General features: G+C 41.4%; 1 protein-coding gene across 3 annotated transcripts in view; it reads left to right on the top strand.

The window, feature by feature from the left end:
• Window positions 1–21726, top strand: part of CDK17 (cyclin dependent kinase 17) — a 190012-nt gene that overhangs the window by 104236 nt on the left and 64050 nt on the right. For all 3 annotated transcript variants that reach the window (XM_073327478.1, XM_073327480.1, XM_073327479.1), the window contains exon 3: window positions 10584–10748. In XM_073327478.1, the coding sequence (XP_073183579.1) occupies window positions 10584–10748 (165 nt within the window). The remainder of the gene's footprint in view (window positions 1–10583; window positions 10749–21726) is intronic.

The following is a 21726-nucleotide window of genomic DNA, read 5'->3' on the forward strand; positions in this document are numbered from 1 at the left end:
CTTAACAAATGCTGGAATAACTTTTACTTTTGGAGAGTATATTCTGAGAAACTGTATCCCTTCTAGTCCTGTACTTTCATTCTGTATAGTTAGTGTGTATGTATTTATAAAAATTGAATTTGAATTAAGTAATATCTTTCTTAAATAAATACAAATATTTTCTTGATTTAAACTTTATTAACTTTACTAAATTAAAGCATGCTTCAGATTTAAACTTGATTTAAATCTGAAGCATGCTTTGTGGGAGTTTGGTATTGGGGTTATTGAAGGTGCCTTTTGTTTGAGATTGGCTAAGTCAAATAGATGATTGAGGTAATTCTCAGATAATTGGGGCAAGATGCACATCATCCCCACAGATGCACATCATATATTGCAGTGTTTCTTGGGGTTACTGGTAGATTTTAAAGGGGAAAAATAGTAATTTGGCCATGTGGACTGCATATGTAAGGAGAGAATAATAAGGTCTCTTGTGTTTGAGCGTGTACTGTTAGAAAAAATAGTATCAACTTGATAATTGTGGTTTGTAAACAGTATTTTATTACTTAGATGTTTCGACAGATTTTCTGCTTGGAATGAATATTTTCCGTGTACTTGAGGTCTGCTTTTGCTATCCCAATAAGTAAATATGTTCTGACTACAGGGTGAAAATCCCTTGAAACTAGAAACCTACTTTCCACGAGTGCTGAATTCGACTTAAAAGTGTCTTTGAAATTTGTTAGACTCCCTAATTTTAAAAAAAAAACCCTCTGAACTATGGTTCTGTTTTGTCCCTACATGGAAGAGATCTCTTGTTTTTGGAGTATAATCAGACATCTGAAAAAAATCTTATCTTCCCTATCTCCCAAAATTTGTTTTTTAAACCTTTTTTGTGGTGCTGCTATAAGAGTCACAGTAAACATCATTATAGTGCCATTTTAATCCTTGAGGTACAGGAAGTCATCTGCATCCCCGGCAGAACCCTGTGGAGGATTCAATTTCCACATTCCCACAAACTCCGAAGGCCCTATGTTTCTGTGTACTGGGAACTGGATAGAATTTTTTTCTGGACATTACTATTTAATAAACACCAAAAGGATTGTTAAACAATGAGAGGTATTCCCCCAAACTCCTGCTTAGTTACTTTAACGTTGTTGTACTCAATAGCTTGGACGCTTAATCTTCAGTATTAAATGACTAAGAAAAGTTGTAAATGCTTTAAAACCATAGCTGTAGCTGCAAGAGCAATTTACCGCTTTTCTATATGTCATGTTACATTATTTCATACGGTGGTGTCAATGCAGAACTCCCTGTAAAAGATAGTGGCTAAATTACAGTGTTTTATGTAGTGTTCACCTCAGATCTCCATGACTATAATAAGTTGGCAACTGTATGTCTCTTCTGGTTGTTCTTAGTCTTAAAAATATATATACAAATTAAAATATATTTTTGAAATATTTCTGCTATAGGGATAAACACCTGGAATAAACTGGCTTTTGTAAGGTGAAAGAGTCTTGGAACATAAATCAGCGTCATACAAGCAATATAATGCAAGACACTCAGTCTAAAATAGTCGAAAGAAATATTCAGCTATCGTAATCTTAGATTTTTGCACTCGTAAGGCTTCCGAAGATAAGAAATTAAAGGTTTCATAACATCAGGCTCTGCATTTTCCTATTTCAGTATTACAGGCAGATTATTCCAAATGTTTGGGGTTATAACTCCAAAAGCCATAGTCTGTATTAGGTGCAGGTAAATAAAAATTAATAGACTGGGTCGAGCAAAGGGCATGTTTGGAGATTGTGTTTGATAAGTGAGCATAAGCTCTTGTTGCTAAGTTATGAATAGATTTTATACAATGTGCCTTTGCTTGGAGAGACTTTGCCAATTAAGTCAATTGTAGTGTCATATTGTTCACATATTGTAGGGTCCCAAGTTCACATGTAAATAGAGGCCTGCAGAGTATTATGTAATATTTCTAGCCTCTGTGGTACTACTGTATGTATGCTGATACAACAGCATACCAGAATGGATAATAGGTACTGTAGAACAATCTGCTTCCTTGCAGGCTCATTTAGCTCAATCATAGATGGTTGAAAACAACAATTAATAAAGTTTTATCTCATATGATAGAAGATTCCAATTTTTTGCTTGCACTGGTTGAAGCCAATACTCCAAAATCCATATAGTAAAATCTGAAAGCCATCTAGTTCTTTTTCATCAGTTGAGCTGCTTGGTGGTTGAGGTTGGGTTCTGAAGCTTTTATAAGTTAGGTTAGCAGTGCACCATTCAATATTAATAAATATAATGGAAATATTAAAATTTTCTTCTTCCTCTAATCCACCAGCTGAATTGACATATGTGACAGTGTGTTAGTTGCTAAGGCCCTGCATAAAAATGCCAGGCAATTTCTGCAGACTCACTGGCAACCAGATTAGGAGAGTTTTGTTATCACCAACCCAGAAGAATAAAAGGACTTAGTGTGCTTTACTAAGGGTTTGTCTACACTTGTAATGCTACAGCAGCACAGCTGTAGCGCTTCATTGTAGATGCTACCTACACCAATGGGAGGGATTCTCTAATTAGCCTAGGTAATCAGCCCCCCCAAGAGGTGGAAGCTAGATCAATGGAAGAAGTCTTCTGTCGACCTGGCTCTGTTTACATGGCGACTTAGGTTGGCTTATCTATGCCGCTTAGGGATATGGATTTTTCACACCCCAGAGCAACATAGTTAAGGTGACCTAATTTTCTAGTCTACACCAGGTCTAAGGCAGAGGAACTAGGGAAAATAGGGGCAGGAAAGGGTTCTACAGGGAGCAACTCTAGAAATTGCCAAGGTCAAGAGCAAGCTTTGGCTGAAGTTTGCTGCTACTTAAGCTAACAATAAAGGAAAAACAAGGGAGGGGGTAAGTATGGACCTGTTCAGATTGGGCGTGTACGTACTGTATTAGGAGCAGGGTAGGAATATCACATACTTACTGTTGGTTATTTGCTCTCTGAGTCAGAAAAACACATCCAGATGGAAAATAAAACGTTGATCCCATTGTAAACCTCAACTATACCCTCTCCAAAGTTTTCAGTGCTCAGTTCAGTGCAACAACAAGGATGTTGTGGTTTCAGCAACGGCATCTGGAAAAAAAATAATCCAAGTAACTTTTAAGGCTATGTATTTCATTTCCAAGTGATGCATTTTTGGACGGGGTCAAAAGTAGATAAGAACCTGAGTGGGGGAAGCAGTATTAACATGTAGCTCTTGCCCCTCCCTCTTCAGTGTGGCTTTATAAAAAATTTGACTAGTAATTTGAGGTTATAACCTTCAGAGGTTAGGTCCTTTTCAGGTTCTAGAAAGCAGTCCTTTCCATTTGTAGATTTTAAAATAATCTTTATACGTAAGCTTTTAAAATATAGTATACTTGTACCATATGAAACACACAGAACAATGAGTAAGAATAACAATCTGCTCTACTGATTTTGAAGGCGTATTACAGCAGAGTTTAGGGAAAGCCAACTAGTGGAAAAATTGTACTAAGAGGACTAGAAACTTGGACGAGTTACACCACCAAGGTTATGATTCTCTAAATAAATGGTATCAAGAAACTGGTAATCAATTGTAAGCTCTTCAAGTTTTTAACTTATCTACCTTGGTGTTGTAAAGCACCTAGCACAACAGAGCCCCAACTCTGATTGGAGTTTTTGGGCACTCTTGTGATATAAGTAATAGGTTTTGCATTCTTTTTTCAACAGGTTCAATATCAGAGACAAACTCTGTAGATTATCATCTTTCTGAAGCAGTTATAGTCAGTCTTTTTCTAGCCTATGACGTCATAGAATATTTAAATAGAACTTAATTTTTAACAAGCTGTTTGGTAATTTATTTACCAGAATAACTAAGTCTAATCCTACTACTCTTTCCAAACCCTCTTTACTGCAAAAGCACTGAACCTTTGGTCCTTACTAGAGTGTGAAATGTGTTTAGTATGGAATGTGCTTACTATTTAGAGTAAAGTCTCTAACTAAATCCTCAAACTATTACTTCTAAAATATTTGCTTTATCTGTTAATTTGCCAACAGATTGGCAGGGCTTCAGCCCTCAGTATTCTTATAGAGCCTGATCCAAAGCTTATTGAAGTCAATGGATGTCCTTTGAATCAGGCCCATGACTTATGCATGTGTTCTTTGAGGCAGATTCCTGGATCCTCACTGTTGTCCTTTTCTCTCTACCTTTCCTCACTGTCTTTAGTGTTCAATCTCCAAGCCAAAAAAGAAAGAAGTCTATTATTTCTTTAATATTTTATTGGAAAAAATTGTGTTAGAATAATCAGAGTACAAGAGCAATGAAATTCTAACAAATGTAAAACTAAGCACAGCGTCTTGAGTGAGAAATAAATGTTTCTGGTGAAAATCAGTTTCAAAAAGCAATGATTGCATACGAGCTATTGCATTCTTTTTTTATTAGAGAGGTAATTAAAGGTCTGTTTGCTTTTTTTAAACTCTTGTTGAGGTTAAGCCACAAATGCCAAATTCTGACTCGTGATTTTTCTGTTGTCAAAAACCGTTGTGCCTTTTGCAATCATACCAAGCTTCATGGTTGTAAGGGGTGGTTAGCAACATAGTTTAATGTCTGAGAATTGTTTTCCAATGAGATAAGCAATGTCAGGTTTTCTTCCCAATATTTAGGGTTTTAGTAAGGTTTCACTCTTCTGATATCTCTTAGGGTACAAGTAGGGCCCTACCAAGTTCACGGCCATGAAACACGTGTCATGGACTGTGAAATATGGTCTTTTGTGTACTTTTGCCCTATACTATACAGATTTCATGGGGGAGACCAGGATTTCTCAAACAGGGGTTCCCAATTCAAAAGAAGGTCATGGGGGGTGGAGGGTCACAAGGTTATTGTATGGGCGTCATGGTATTGCCACTCTTTCTTTTGCACTGCCTTCAGAGCTGGGTGGCCAGAGCTCGGCAGCTGCTGGCCAGGCACCCAGTTCCGAAGGCAGTCCCCCACCAGCAGCAGCAGCACAGAAGTAAAGGTGGCAATACTAAACCATGATATCCTTACTTCTGTGCTACTGCTGGTGGTGGCGCTGCCTTCAGAGCTGGGCTCCCAGCCAGCAGCTGCCGCTCCCTGGCCACCCATCTCTGAAGGCTGCACTGCCACCAGCAGTAAGGGTGGCAATACTGTGATTCCCTTACAGTAACCTTGGGACTCTCCCACAACTCCCATGTGGGTTAGGACCCCTACAGTTACAACACTGTGAAATTTCAGATTTAAATATCTGAAATCCTGAAATTTACAATTTTTGAAATCTCATGACCGTGAAATTGACCAAAATGGGCCATGAATTTGGTAGGGCTCTAGGTATAAAATAAGAATATCAAAAAGAAAAGCTAGAAGGATGGGGAGCTACCAAAGGGTATGTCTGCTGTAGCTAGGACTAGGCACATGCTTTGCAGCATGAGTAGACAGACGTGCTAGCTCTGCTGGAGCTAACATGCTAAAAATAGCAGGATAGCCAGGGAAGCACAGGTGGCGGCTCAGTACATAGCAATCTGAGTACATACCCAAGGTCTCTAGGTAGGGCTGTACTCAGCCAGATAGTCCATCTATGCTACACACAGGCTATGCTGATATTTTTAGCCTCCTAGCGTGAGAAGAATTAGTGCATGTCTGTCTTCCTGCTCTCAGAAGCACGCTTCGAGCTGTGGTATAGACATATCCATAGACAGCATTCTCCCATACGGATATATTGTAGTTGTTAATTCTCTCTCATGGGGATCCTCTTTTTCCATCAGGCTTAGAACTGGCTGGGATTTTCAGCATTTTTCAAGTGTCAAAGACAGATAATAGTTCTCCTCCCCCAGTACAGTGTTTGTCTGTGGCCTCGAAAGGTATGCAAAGTGAACTGCACTGACATTATGCCCCTCTCTGCTTCCATGCTTGAAGGCAGAGGTTTGCTCAGCAGCTCTCCAAGTTTTTTGAGGACTTTTTTGACATTGTTTCCTTCGCCCTCTCCCTTTAGCTTTGTCCCTAAACTATGGGACAAGCTATGCCTCTTTGGAATGAAGACAGGGACTCAACCTAGTATAAGATTCTGAGCTGCTTACGCAGCTAAGCAGGGCCCAGTTGGCAACATCAAAGTGTTCCTGTTCCCACATTTGCTGTCATATGCTCTCATTTTCCCCAGCCTAGTTCATTCTTTCTCTACTTCTGCAGCCAGCAAGCCTCAGGTCGGTCAGCAAAGAACTAAATTTGTGCTATGTGGCATCCCCACAAAGTGCCATGGTGTCTAGCTCCTATTGCTAAGAATATTCCAGGGAGGGCCTTAGCACTAGTGCCTTTCACCCTCTTTCTGGACTCACTCTTTTGTATCAACTCTAAGTAGTTTATTGACCCGCAAATGGTTAAAAACCAAATTAATTTTTTGCTGTATTATAGTGTAACTGCTTCACTTACACTATGGAGCTTTACTATCTTTTTTGAAGCATCTTGTACTGGCTACTATTTGAGACAAGCTTTTGGACTAGACAGGCTGTTGGTCCATTTTAATATGGCAGTTGTTATATTTGTATGAGACAACTAAATCAATTAATTATGTACTTCAAGTGGAAATCCTATTAAGAAAGAATTTTTGTTATTGAACCCACAGTTGCTGTTATGCATCAGCAGCTCAATAGTGATGTTAATAGTATACCAACAATTCAGTTTTTAGTTTGATAGGTATAGACTGGCAGAATTCATAGTTTCCTAAGTTGCCAGTGTATGTTTTAAAATTCCATTGGATTTCGATGATAATGCTTGTAAATTTGGTGCTCCCAGTTGATAATTTCCTTAAATATAGACATACGGGTAAAGCTGAGACTGTGGATTAATCATGATTTTTAAACAATATACAGAGTAGCTCATATACAATAGTTTGGCATAGGCAGCATGACACATTTATGGAGAAAATGGTGTGTTAAAGCTGTGGTTCTCAATCAGGAGTCTGGGGTGTCCCTGGGGGGCCATGAGCAGGTTTCAGGGGGTCTGCCAAAATAAACCAGAGAGCAGAGCTGACATTAGACTCACTGGAGCCCAGGGCAGAAAGCTGAAGCTTAAGCCCCGCTACCCGGGGCTGAAAGCCAAAGCCCGAGCAGTTTAGCTTTGCAGGTCCTCCTGTGGTATGCGGCCCCAGGCAGTTGCCTTGCTTGCTTGCTACCCCCCTAATGCAGGCCTTGGCTTTTAATCTACTGGATATGCAGAAAAACAGTTGTTGTGGCACAGGTGGGCCATGGAATTTTTATAGCATGTTGGAGGGGCCTCAGAAAGAAGAAGGTTGAGAATCCCTGTGTTAATGGATGTGTAATTACATTGAAAGATATATATGTTTTGAAGTGGATCAACAATATGCTTTAGTGGTTATTTATTCAAGGAACATTTAGTAAAAAACATCACCTTTTTCTGAAAGAACCACCAGTGTGTTCATTAGCTGTAAATATTCAGTACTATGTACATTATACAGATTCTATTTCATACTATGTCCATAATAGTTGACATTAGTGAGAATGCAGGAGTATGAGAACCTCAACAAGTTAATCCAAGTAAGCTGGGATGGCAGCTATATATTTATATCCAAGTTAAGGTTCAAGGTGATGGAATCCTATACTGCTGATGGCACCTTAGAGACTAACAAATTTATTTGAGCATAAGCTTTCATGAGCTACAGCTCACTTCATCAGATGCATGCAGTGGAAAATACAGTAGGGGGATTTTATATACACAGAGAACATGAAACAATGGGTGTTACCATACACACTGTAACGAGAGTGATCAGGTAAGGTGAACTATTACCAGCAGGAGAGAAAAAAAACCTTTTGTAGTGATAATCAAGGTGGGCCATTTCCAGCAATTGACAAGAATGTGTGAGGAACAGTGCGGGGGGGAATAAACATGGGGAAATAATTTTACTTTGTGTAATGACACATCCACTCCCAGTCCTTATTCAAGCCTAATTTAATGGAAAGGAAATGATGCGCAAAAACATTAATTTCTGCAAAATTCTGCATTGCACAGTAGCGTGGAATTCCCCCAGGAGTAACATATTAAGTTGATATTTTGAAGATCCCCAGAGGAAGGTAATAAAAATTGTTTGAGAGAGTAGAATTTGTGTGGGTGAAATTTTATAGACTGGAATTATTAATTTGAACAGGAGACAAATGAAGGAGATTTGATGAAGTATCCAAAGTACCAGAAAAAAATGAAAACTGACCAGCTGCAACTAGGAGAGACGCATTGGGTTCCTCTTGGGATAATGTCCCAAAATGTATTGTTAAATTTTGGGAGAGTTTATACAAATTGAAATCATTGATAGGTCCCATCACAAGAGTAATCCCATTAACGTAATTGGGACTAATCAGTTATTTAAAATTAAGTACATGTGTAAGTGCTTTGCTGAACTGGAGCCAAAAATGTGACAAATAGCTAGTGGGAGCAATGATCATCCCTCATTATGGAAGTTTTTTTGTTTCTACTGTAAGCTTCCCAGCATGGTGCTCTTTAGTGTGTCTCTAAGATAAACAGGTTTCAGAGTAACAGCCGTGTTAGTCTGTATTCGCAAAAAGAAAAGGAGTACTTGTGGCACCTTAGAGACTAACCAATTTATTAGTTTATTCTGACAAGTATCCATTTATGAAAGATGCTAATGGAGGAAAACAGCAGGAAGGTTTGCAGCAGTGCAGGCCTGTCTCTTCACTACTGTTCACTGTCTAAATTATTTATTTGGATAGTTTTTCTGGAAAGCAACTGACAGGAAGTGATTTTGTGCTTCTATACTATTTCTGTGGAAAGTCAACTATTTCTTAATTTCATTTTGTTTTAATTTATAAGCACATCCTTGTGCAGTTATGTCCATGTGCTTCTTTCTCTCTCCCATTAAACGTACCATAATCAGATAGCCAAAAGTTTTTACTTCCAAGACACTGATTGAATTTAGTTGCTGGATTTTTGCTATATTATTATTTTAGATTGCCTTTGAAACTCTGCTCTCCGTAAAATACATACTCATGGCTAAATCCCTTCAGAGAGAGAGTGTGTCTGTGTTTCCCAACAACGAAGTTCTCAGTTCCCTCCAGAACCAGTTTCTGGCATAATGGAATAGCATCGCAGATTGTGCCCTATCCCAGGAGACGTGTAAACCTTTGTGATGGACATATCTGCCATAGGTGCGTGGAAGAAAGATTTCACAAATTGTACTCAAGCTTCAGTTTCCTATTTGGCAGCACAGTTATCTAATTCCTGAGTGACTATGCTGTGCTAGTGTTCTTTGATCTAATTTGTTCCTGTTAGTAACATACATGTAAATGCAAGAAGAGAACCAGTTAGGGGAAAAGAAAATTGATAGAATCTATAAAGAGACCAACAGTGTACTTAACTCGACTGTATAGGTTCTAGTTATCTCTCCAACATGTAAGTATGCATCTTGTACAAATATGTTATGAAGAAGCAGCTAATTTTATAAACCTTAGGGTATTTTATATTAGAGGGCAGGAGTGAGCCCTGTGTAGTAAAGATTATATCCATGTATGTTTGTTCCACGATCAATGCATTTCTCTATTACTGGGGAAAATTGTTTAAATTGACAATATTTCTCCATTAACTTGGTAAATTAATTGAGTTGTCGGGTGTTGTTATAATCTGTTGTATGATGATATTGTGAATGACTGACTATTATAAGACATGTACAAGGGAATAGACTTGAGGTTGCTGAGGGAACCGTTACTCCTCCCTGACTTTTGTGTGATTGCAATATCAAATATAACATTGTTGAAATAATTTTGTACACTTCTTTTCCTTGTATTTTTTAGATAAAATTAAGGTTGAAAGTATGTGTAAATAATTTAAGGGTAGCAATACTTACAAGAACAGTCCTTTTACTGTGAGTAAATGCTGTGTTCAGTTCTGATCTTCCCATTTGAAAAGCCAAAACAAGTATGACATGCTATTCTTGTGTCACAATGTAAGTGGTTAATAGACTTAATTGTAGCATTGCTACTGTGGTCTGAGAGTGGTTTGGTAGACTTTCAGCAAAAGCTTACAGAAAATCCCCAATTGCAAGGCTACTAAGAGGAGAGGGGCTGACAAACCTCTGAAGGCTCGCTGATGAATTTGCCCCTCGTTCAGACTAGAAATTGCAAGGTTGATATAAACATGATGGTGAAGATGAAGCCATTGCTAAGTAAACTTAAAGGAAATAAATATCTATGCAAACTTTAAATGGGTATCTTCTGGTCTGTAGTCTGCTTTTGATACTTGGGATTTTTGGTTTTATGGTTTTTGTGGTGAGTCTTTTTGTGGAAAACCTACAGTTGTTAAGGAATTGCCTCAATTTCAGATGTTGTGGATCTTCATGCAAGCTCTGGAGTGTTTAACATTTTTTTGTTTGTAATAGTTTTCCAGTAAGGGAATTCCAATAATATTGTGTTCTCCGACTATCTTCAGTACTGAAAAAGTAAAACATCCAGTGAGTGGAGATTATCTGCATAGTAACAATTTTCTCTTCTTTTTCTTCTGACATGTTCCTGAATCTCTCACTTGTTCATCGGGATGAACATTTGGGCCTTGGGAATTATAGAGCCTATTGTGAAGAATGGCAGGCCTCCGACGTCTCACAGTATGCACTCATTTCTTCACCAATACACGGGATCTTTCAAGAAACCCCCTTTACGGAGACCACATAGCGTTATAGGAGGCAGCCTTGGCTCTTTCATGGCAATGCCTAGGAATGGAAGCAGATTAGGTAATTTACTATTTTGATCATTTATATATTAAGATAATATCCATATTGGTTCTTCACAGCAGATACAGTTCTTATACTTTAGTTCTAAAGCTGTTCTGGGAATGCAAAAGTGTTGCTAAGTTTGTCATAGAAACAAGACTTTAAATTGTTGAATGTCTCATTTAAGATTTTAAAGAAGACAATTGAAAAAAGAGCATACAGAGTGTTATTTCATGGAAATCGCCCAAGTATCCCTTTAATGACATGTAACAGTTACAAAACATTATCTATTTTAGTGACATCTAAGGCACCTATGATCACAGTATTTAAAAACTCACAGAAGGTACATTAATTGAACATGCCAGAAATTAAGGGCTCTTTGGCTATTTGAGTTGGAAAAAAAATGTGGAATGTGTTTTAACTTTTAAGAAATCTAAGTAAAGAACCATCAGTTAATTCTTTTAATCATAATCACAGCTTGTGTAAATCTTTTTGTTTTGATCTCAGCAGTTGTTGTGATCTTACTCTTTGTGGCAAATAATGATTTTTTTTAAATTTATTCAGTAGTTTGTTATATTGCTGGCCCTAGGCCACCATCAATTTTGTACACTGGCAAATAAAGCCAATTGCTATGAGCACTTTGTAATAATTTAAATTATTTTTATTGAGTTCTTAGTTGGTACTAGGGCTGTCGATTAATTGCAGTTAACTCATGCGATTAACTAAAAAAACTGTTAATATAATAGAATACCAGTTGAAATGTACAGTATTAAATATTTTGGATGTTTTTCTACATTTTCAAATATATTGATTTGTATTACAACACAATACAAAGTGTACAGTGCTCACTTTATATTATTATTTTTATTACAAATATTTGCACTGTAAAAATGATAAACAAGAAATAGTGTTTTTCAGTTCACCTCATACAAGTACTGTAGTGCAATCTCTTTATCGTGAAAGTACAACTTACAAATGTAAATTTTTTTGTTACATAACTGCACTCAAAAATAAAACAATGCAAAACTTTAGAGCCTTCCAGTCCACTCAGTCCTACTACTTGTTCAGCCAATTGCGAAGACAAACAATTTTGTTTACATTTACGGGAGATACTGCTGCCTGCTTCTTATCTGGCACGTAAATACCTTGCGACACTGGCTACAACAGTGCCATTCAAACGCCTGTTCACACTGTCAGGTTACATTGTAAATAAGAAGTGGGCAGCATTATCTCTAGCAAGTTGTAACCAAACTTGTTTTATCTGAGCGATTGACTGACCAAGAAATAGGACTGAGTGAGCTTGTAGGCTCTAAAGTTTTGCATTGTTTTATTTTTGAATGCAGTTAGTTTTTGTACATATATCTACATTTGTAAATTCAACGTTCATGATAGAGATTGCACTACAGTACTTGTATTAGGTGAATTGAAATATACTATTTCTTTTTGTTTTTTACAGTGCAAATATTTGTAATCAAAAATAAATATAAAGTAAGCACTGAACACTTTTTGTATTCTGTGTTGTAATTGAAATCAATACATTTGAAAATGTAGAAAACATCCGAAAATATTTAAATAAATGGTATTCTATTATTGTTTAATGGCCCAATTAATTGCAATTAATTGTTTTAATTGCTTGACAGCCCTAGTTGGTACTAGGAAAAAAAGGATCAATTGAGAATTAATGCGAATTGTATTAATTTTTTGCTTTTCTCCCTTCCCTTCTGAACGTAGTGCCAAATGAAAGTAGCAGGTTTCTCCAAGGCTAGAACTGTGCATCTTTGAAATTAGAATGGAACTATCTATAGTTTACTGTGTTCTGTAATATTAACTGTTCCCTTTCAGCCTTACTGTTCTACTCTCTGCCTCTCCCTCCTAACAACACAGTCCAGAGTGTTTCTGCCTCTGACTGTGGAACTGTGCAGCTGGTGCCATCATAGGAGAGAGTAGGATTTCCCTCCTCTGCACAGTCTGCAGGGACCACCTCTTGATGTAGTCTGAGGGCACAAAATGCCCATACTTTTTGCATAGCTAGGGTTTGCTTGAGCTGAATGAAGAGCAGCCCCATGCATCTCATGGGAAGGCAAAGTATAAATATTTAATTCTACGCAGGTAATTAATTTGTGTGGATAGATGCAAAGAAGTCAACTGGTTTGTCATATGTAACATTAAATTCTGCACAATAATAGGATTAATGTACATTTTTGTATATTGTATTTTTTTTATGAAAAAAGAATACTTATTTCTAAAATTATAGGTTTTCTCTGTACATGAGTTGTGAGGAAATACCTTATTCTTCTTCAGACTTTCACTAAAAATGTTTAATTAAATCATTAGTTGCATAACAGAAAATACTTCATGAACATTTATCTTAGAATAGCTAGTTTCAACCTGAAAAGTTGTTATAGTATTGTATTTAGTAGTATTGTGGGGGAATGTATGTCATTGACTTTATTTTTGAGGTGGCTGTTAACTTTTCTATATTAAAATGGAATTCAAAATCTGAGTATCTTAAACTCTGGGCATCATATTTTTTGCATTGTGTTAGAGTAAAACTTATCTGTATTTCCATAGCTACAGCATGGTGGATATGGCAAGTAGGAGCTAAAAGAAGCTGCTGGGTACCAACATGTTCCTCCAAAATAAGAGCTCTTTAGACCTGACCAGCAGCTACATAATTATCTTCTTGAAGTAATACACGAAAGACAATTTTCAGAGCAGTTATTGCTTCTTTACACATATAGTGATGCTGCTAATACGTCAGTTAACATGTTAATCTTGCATTCGGTAATTAGCACTTCGCAGACTTTCAGATAACTTATTTTTAGTTATCTCTTCTCTCTCCTACAGTTTGCTCTCTTTCCTTTTATCTTTGTCTCTCCATCCCTGGGTTCTTTGGAAGTTTTTTTTTTCCCAGCACAAAACAGTAGTCTTTAAAAAAAAGTTGACTTGATTAAAAATAATAATAATAATAATAATGTACTGGAATTGTACATCCACAGGTTGCTTGCGCGGTCATCAGAGATTTTTGCCTTAGCGGTATCCGTAGGGTCGGCTGTGGCGCCCCCTTGAGTGCCGTGCTCATGCATCGCTATGTCAGGCCTCCCACACCCTCTCAGTTCCTTCTTACCTCCCATGGTGGTTAGTCAGAGCACCTTTCCTTGCATAGCAAGGGCTAGCGTTTTCTTCCCTTCTGACTTAGTGAGTTAGTGTTAAGTAGTTAGATAGAAGTTAGAGTCCCAGTGGGGACTTCTCCCCAGGTGGGGCGTGTCCCGATCTCTGGGGTTTACACTCCATGCAGGGCTTAACAGGACTATGCCTGTAAGTGATCTCCACAGCAGCTGCTTCAAGTGCCTATGCCACCAGCACCATGCATGCCACAGGAAGTGGCAAAAGCTCCCTATGAGGGCAAGACAGCTGTTAAGATCTCCCCCTCAGGGAGCAGTGGAGTGCTGCCAATCCCCCGAGTGAAGGCAGTGCTCTCCATCTCCATGTCGCAGATCTACGGCGTTGCAGCCCAGATCCTCTGGGGCTCGCCCCCATACTACCAGCACTGTTCACCCTACCACCAGTTGTCCTCTCGGCGCAGATCTCCATCGCCTGCCCATGGGAGTGCTCCCCCTCAGGATTCCAGTCCCCCCAGCACCAGTCCCCTCAATACCGGCACTGATCCTCCCACTCCCAACACCGGTCTCTGGCAGCGATGGGCAGCAGGCAGACACAGGTGTCGATGGCCCCACCATGGTCACCAGAAGAAGATTCCTCCAGCAGAGGAGGACAGTTTAGCCCCTTGCCGAGACTCCACCAGTACGATTGTGCACGTGAGGCCACGTTGACATGTACGGTGCTCCCTTGGCAGCACAGCCAGTGGCCTTATTGGAGTGCGTGGGGTACCGCTCATCTGCCGCCACCTTGGAGCAACAGTTGATGGCACCGGCGGTCAGGGTAAAGGAGACAGCGCCCATCCTAAAAACCCCTTCTCCCACCGTGGATGATGTCCCAGGGCCTCCCCCAGCAGTACAGTTGTCATTCTCTTCCCTGGACGAGGTGCTTGCGGGATCCTGGAGCGCCAGCCCACTGGACAGTTTTAAAGAACACCAGGACTTGCTTCAATGGGTGACCAAGAACTTGGGCCTAGAGGCAGAGGAGATGGCCAAGCACGCAGACACCTTGTTCATTGTGCTCTTATTCTCTACCCCTGCCTGTGTTGCACTAGCAGTGCATGACAGAGCCCTAAAAATTGCCAAGAACATCTGGCAAACCCCATCATCCATCCCTCCCAACTGAAGTACTTTGTTCCAGCCAAAGGGTTCAAGTGCCTTTATACCCACCCACCTCCAGGCTTGCTGGTCATCTCTGCAGCCATTGAGAAGGACAAGCAGGGGCACACCAGTTCAACTCCCAAAAATAAAGAGGCCAATAAAGACTGGACCTTTTTGGGAGAAAAATTTATTCAACAGCCAACTTGCAATTCTGGGTGATGAACCACCAGGCCCTCTTAGGCACGTACAATTTTAACTTATGGGACTCCCTCCGTAAGTTAAAGGAGTCCCTCCCTCAAGGTTTGGCCCAGGAATTAGGCACCCTGGTGGAGGAGGGTACCGTGGCAGTGAGGTGCTCTCTCCAAATGGCGTGGGACGCGGCTGCATGAGGGGTCGCTTCAGCGGTGGTCATGAGGCATAGCTCCTGGCTTCAGACTGCTGGCCTGTCCCAAGAGATGCAGACCTTAATCTAGGACCTCGCATTCAGTGGGAATGGACTCTTTGCGGAACAGACAGATGCAAAGCTGCATGTGTTAAAGGACACTTGGGCCACCATTTGCTTGCTGGGTATGCGTACGCCGCAGTCTCCAAAGAAGCAGTTCTGGCTGCCCCTGCCGCCAAGGCCTTGGCAGCCTTGGCATGGGTCTGCAAGGAGAAGGGATAGACACAAGCTTTAGTCATTGCTGCCCTTCCTCCTCCCGCTCACCCATGCAGCCCGGCCCAGCAAAGCATCCTGGGGGCCAGACGCGCTCATTTTGAAGGTGCACTCAAGAGTGATGCCCCAGTCAACTCCCTGGATCCACCTTCTTTCCTTGACTGTCTTCATCCCTACCATTTGACCTGGTCACCAATCATCTCGGACTGCTGGGTGCTGGGCATAGTATCTTAGGGGTGTACTCTGCAACTCCTCGTTCAAAAGGTCAAGAACCTCCTGCACGTGGGGGCGGTGGAGGAGGTCCCTCGGTACATGAAAGGAAAGGGGTTCTATTCCTGCTACTTCCTAATCTTGAAAGCAAAAGGGGGCCTCAGAGCCATTCTGGACCTGCGTTGCCTCAACAAGTTTCTCAGAAAGATGAAGTTTTGCATGGTTTCCCTGGCCTCCATCATCCCCTCCCTGGATCCGAGAGACTGGTATGCCACCCTCGATTTGAAGGACGCTTATTTCCATATTCCAAGGTCACAGGTGTTTCCTCCGTTTCATAGTGGGCGGATGCCATTTTCAATTCATGGCGCTGCACTTTGTGCAGAGGAACCTCAATCTCATGTGTTCCACCTGTCGTGATCTGGACCTGTTAATAAACGAGAAAAAATCCACCTTAATGCTGGTCCAGCAAATAGAGTTCATTGGGACAGTTCTCAACTCTACACGAGCCGGAGCCTTCTTTCCGGAAGTGCATTTTTGGACCTGATCTCCCATGTGAAAAACCACCTGCTCACCACGGCTCACACCTGCCTGTGGTTGTTGGGCCATATGGCCTCATGTACATACATGATCAGTCATCCCTGGCTCCACCTCCGGCCTCTGCAAGCATGACTGGCGTCGGTGTACATTCCCAACAGGCACGACCTAGTCAGGGTGCCGGATCACATCCGGTCATCCTTGGATTGGTGGTTGGACCCCAGGAAGGTGTTGGATGGAGTATCCGCCCTGGCCCCATCGCTGACCCTGGTCTCCAGTCTTCAGACCTGGGCTCACCTGAGCAAGCTGAGCACCCAGGGCTGCTGGTTGTGGGACAATCTGGCTCTCCATATCAAGGTTAGGGAGCTCAGAGTGGTTCACCTGGCCTGCCAGGCTTTCTCGACCCACTTGAAGGGCAAGGTGGTCAATGGACAATACCTCCACGATGTATTACATCAACAGGCAGGGCGGAGCCAGGTCGGCAGCCCTTTGCCAAACAGCTCTCTGCCTGTGGGATTTTTGTGTGCGGCATGCCATTCATCTGTTAACCGCACACCTCAGCAGGACCTTCTCATCTGGCCACAAATGGTCGTTCCATCCAGAGGTGGTCAGCATAATCTTCTAGAGGTGGGGGACTCCCTAGGTGGACCTGTTCATGTCCAGGCAGAACAGGAAATGCCACGTGTTCTGTTTGATCTGGGGAATGGACAAAGGCTCGCTATCGGACATGTTTCTCATCCTGTGGTTGGGGGCTCTGATGTATGCCTTCCCACCAATGCTGTTGATTCACAGGGTCCTTGTGAAGATCAAGCAGGAGAGGGCAAAGATTATCCTAATAGCCCCGTATGGCCTCGCCAGCACTGGTTCGGCATGCTGTTGGACCTTTCGGTAGCCGCCCCACTACAGCTACCCATCTGGCCGGATCTGCTGTCCCAGAACCACAGCAGCCTTCTGCACCCGAACCTGGCACTGCACTTGACAGCATGGCTACTGCATGGCTGAGCGCGGACGAACGGGTGTGCTTGGCCTGTGTTCAGCAGGTCTTGCTGGGTAGCAGGAAACCCTCCAACAGAGCGACTTACCTGGCCAAATGGAAAAGGTTTGCATGGGCCTCAGAACGGCATATCCAGGCCAAGCAGGCCTCCCTGCAGGAGATCGTGGACTATCTGTTGTACCTCAAACTCCAAGAATTGTCCCTGTTATTGAACAAGGTCCACCTGGCCGCTATCTCAGCTTTCCACCATTCCAAGGCAGGTCAATCTTCGCTCACAACATGACGGCACAGCTTTCGAAAGGTCTGGAGCGTATCTACCCGTGCATCCAGGATTCCATCCCTCCCTCGGACCTGAATCTCATGCTGTTGAGCTCATGGGGCCTCCCAGCGATTCTGGCTTGCTGCTCTCTCCTACTTCTCTCCTGGAAGGTTTCATTCCTGGTTGCGATAACATCGTCTCACAGGGTGTCCGAAATCAGGGCACTTACTTCAGAACTGCCCTATACGGTCTTCTACAAGGATAAGGTCCAGCTGCGACTGCAAGCAGCATTTCTGCCCAAGGTCTTTTCCCAGTTTTATACTGGCCAGGACATACACTTACCCGTCTTCTTTCCAAAACCGTATATACATCGGATGAGGAGCACATCTGGACATGAGGAGGGCACTGGCCTTCTACATAGATAGAACAAACCTGGTCCATAAGTTAATGCAGTTGTTAGTTGTGGTGGCAGACAGAATGAAAGATCGCCCAGTGTCTGCTCAGAGGATTTCGTCCTGGATCATGGCCTGCATCCGCTACTGCTATGAGCTGGCAAAAGTGCCTCTGCTGGCAATCATGACGGCACACTCAACTAGGGCACAAGCGTTGTCAGCAGCCTTCCCAGCACAGGTACCAGTCCAATAGATCTGTACGGCCGCTACCTGGTCGTCTGTCCACACGTTTACTTTGAGCAGGGGGTTGGACGAGATGACCTCCTGAGGTCCCTTCTAACCCTGATATTCTATGATGCTATGATTCATTATGTGCTTACCTAGCAAGCTCAAGATGACGCTGGCTTTGGCAGAGCAGTGCTGCAAGCTGCAAGACCCTGAACACTGAGCCCACCTCCATGGACACTGCTTGTGAGTCATCCAGAATGGAATCAACATGAGCAAGCACTCGAAGAAGAAAAAACGATTACCTACCTTTTCGTAACTGTTGTTTTTCAAAGTATGTTGCTCATGTCCATTCCATTACCCATCCTCCTGCCCCTCTGTTGGAGTTGCCAGCAAGAAGGAACTGAGAGGGCGTAGGGTTGGCGGCGCCTGATATACCGACGCATGAATGCAGCACTCAAGGGGGCGCCACAGCCGACCCTGCAGATTCTTACGGCAAAAATTTCCAACGATCGCGCACATTGGCCCGTGCACACCTAGAATGGAATGGACATGAGCGACAAATATCGAAGAACAACAGTTACAAAAAGGTAGGTAACTTTTTTATGTATTGTGGTAGTGTCTAAAGGCCAGCCAAGAATGGGTTCCCATTTTGTCGTGGCACCATGCAAACACAGAATAGTAGATGTAAGCTCTTTGAGTCAGGGACCAATCTAAATAGACAAAGGATGGGGCAAGGAGTATAAAACAAAAGCAGAGTGAACAATGTGAGGTAGCAAATGCTCTGTTAGTTCCATGGTGTATATGTGTATGGAGGTTTTTTTGGTGGTGGGGGGAGCTGTGTTAGTTAGGAAAGGATCAGCTAAATGGAAAGAAATGGGGGCAAGAGTGGCAGATATGGAGTGAAGCGATGTGGGGAAAGGTTGGAGCAAATAGGCAATCGGCACAGGGCAGAGAAAGTCCATAGAAAGTTTTTTTGAATATCCCAAGGACCAAAGGTCCCTGCCTTGGCTGCTTCTGCTCCTGGCAGCAGGAGTCTCTGGCTGGCTCCATTCTGCAATTTCCTCTTTGATTCACAAGGGGGAGGCACCTTTGGGTCCTAGTACCCCCAGTGCATTTAGGTGGTATCTCCTCCAGAGTTCTGAGTCCAAGAGGATGCTGAGGGGATAGGTGGCACTGGCCCAGTCCCATTTCACCCCTCCCCCCTGTGCAGCAGTCCATGCTTTGGTTTCTTCTGTCTCTACCAGCTGGAGTCTCTGGCTGGCTGAACTTTTGAGGTTTCATGGTTTTCTTGTGCTGTCCTTATTACTGTAGCAGCAGAGAAGTACTGTACATCATGGTAATCAAATAGCAATTACTTTTGTGACCTTTAATTGTCGCAGTGCTGTCACAGGAGAAGCACCCTGCAGATGTTGCTCATCATCTGCATGGGACCCCAGTGGGTGCATACACAAGTTTGTCAGTCCTTTGTTTGAGTGAGAGTTTCCTCACCATACAGTAGAGTTTAATTAATATGAACGAGGTTTCCATTCCATTTCAGAGAGAGGAATCTATTAGTTTTGAAACTTTACTTATGGAAAGCACTGCTCACCACTCTTACCAAGTTACCATCTCAATGTGTCATATCCTTGTTATTGTTTAAAAAAATAAACAACTAATAGAAAGGTAAGTTGGTTGGTTAGTGTACTTGGAAGGAATCAAATGTGGAAGTCACAGTGACTTTCAGCAGCAGAATGGAGGATGTAATAATGGAAGCTTGAAAGAGGGTATCGTGACTTACTATTGACTGATCATGGATATTAATTTAGCTCAGGTGGTAGAACTTTCCCAGTTCAAATTTCTTCTGGGATGGATTGCTTGCAAATTAAATGAGGGTAATCCTTCCTTTTAATTGCACTTCCTCAATTCCCATCCTGTATCCTAATTACTAGTTTTTCATGCCCAGATTTGCTTATCAGTTTAGCTGTTTTAATATTTCATTTGGTTATTTACAATTGGGTATGTACAAAAAATTAACATGAACAGCTAAATAGAGAGTTGCTGCAGATGTCAGTGAGCCCAATCCAATAAAAAAAATTACATTTGTACCAGAGAAGTCCTTGAAGTCCATAATGCTGGTTTTGGGACACACCAACCTATTCAGAGCAAAGGTTAGCCCAAATAGGTTATAGAGGCCAATGTTATTTGATCACCTTATGAAACTTGTCAAATGCATGCACACAAAGTGATAGTTAAGGTTGTCAGGTAGATGCTATTCATTCCTGGCCTTTCTCGTTTTAAAACCTCAAATGTAAGATTACAGTAATTTTTTAATTGAACACACAAAAAAATCTTAATATAAGGGTTTTATTGACAAAAGTACACTTTTATACCATAATATAACAAAGCCAAAGTTTTCAAAAATAGGAGTCTAAAATGTCTATATTTAGGCACCTACTATTTTTATTAATGACATGGAAGAAAACACAAAGTCATTAGCGGTAGTTTGCAGATGTCACAAAATTTGGGGGAGTGGTAAATTATGAAGAGGGTAGGTTACGGATACAGAGTGCTCTGGATCACTTGGTAACCTAAGCACAAGCAAACAATGTGCCTTCTAACACGGATGAATGTAAATATATACATCTAAGATCAAAGAATGTAGTAGGTTATACTTACACGATGGGGGACTCTATCCAGGGAAGCAGCAACTTTGAAAGAGATTTGGGATCATGGTGAATAATCAGCTGAGCACGAGCTCTCAGTGTGATGCTGTGGCTAAAAGGGCTAATGCAATCCTTGGATGTCTAAACCGGAGTAGGAGGAGAGAGGCTGTCTCAACTCTGTATTGGGCACTGGTCCATCAGCTGCTGGAATATTGTGTCCATTTCTGTTTTCCACAATTCAAGAAGGATGTTGTTAAATTAGAGTGAGTTCAGAGAAGAGACATAAGAATGATTAGAGGATTAGAAAACATGTCTTACCGTGATAAACTCCAGGAGCTCAATCTATTTAGCTTAACAAAGAGATGTTTAAGGGATGACTTGATTACAGTCTATAAGTACCAATGTGGGTAATCAGTATTTAATAATGGGGCTCTTCAGTGTAGCAGAGAAAGGTATAACATAATCCAATGGCTGGAAGTTAAAGCTAGATAAATTCAGACTGGAAATAAGGTGTAAAATTTTAACAGTGAAAGTAATTAACCACTGGAACAACTTATCAAAGGTTGTGGTGGATTCTTCATCACTGACCATCTTTATATCAAGATTGGATGTTTTTCTGAAAGATCTGCACTAGGAATTATTTTGGAGAAGTTCTATGGCCTGTGTTATTCAGGAAGTTAGTCTAGATGATCACAGTGGTCCCTTCTGGCCTAAGAATCTATCGATAGTTATGAAAGTTCTGAGACCAACAGTTATGCTGCAGATAATATTTTCAATAATGGCTTCACATCCACCAGCAATAATTTTTCACATAACTCATTATGGT

Source organism: Lepidochelys kempii, chromosome 1 (assembly GCF_965140265.1).
Source record: "Lepidochelys kempii isolate rLepKem1 chromosome 1, rLepKem1.hap2, whole genome shotgun sequence".
NCBI classification, from domain to species: domain Eukaryota; kingdom Metazoa; phylum Chordata; order Testudines; family Cheloniidae; genus Lepidochelys; species Lepidochelys kempii.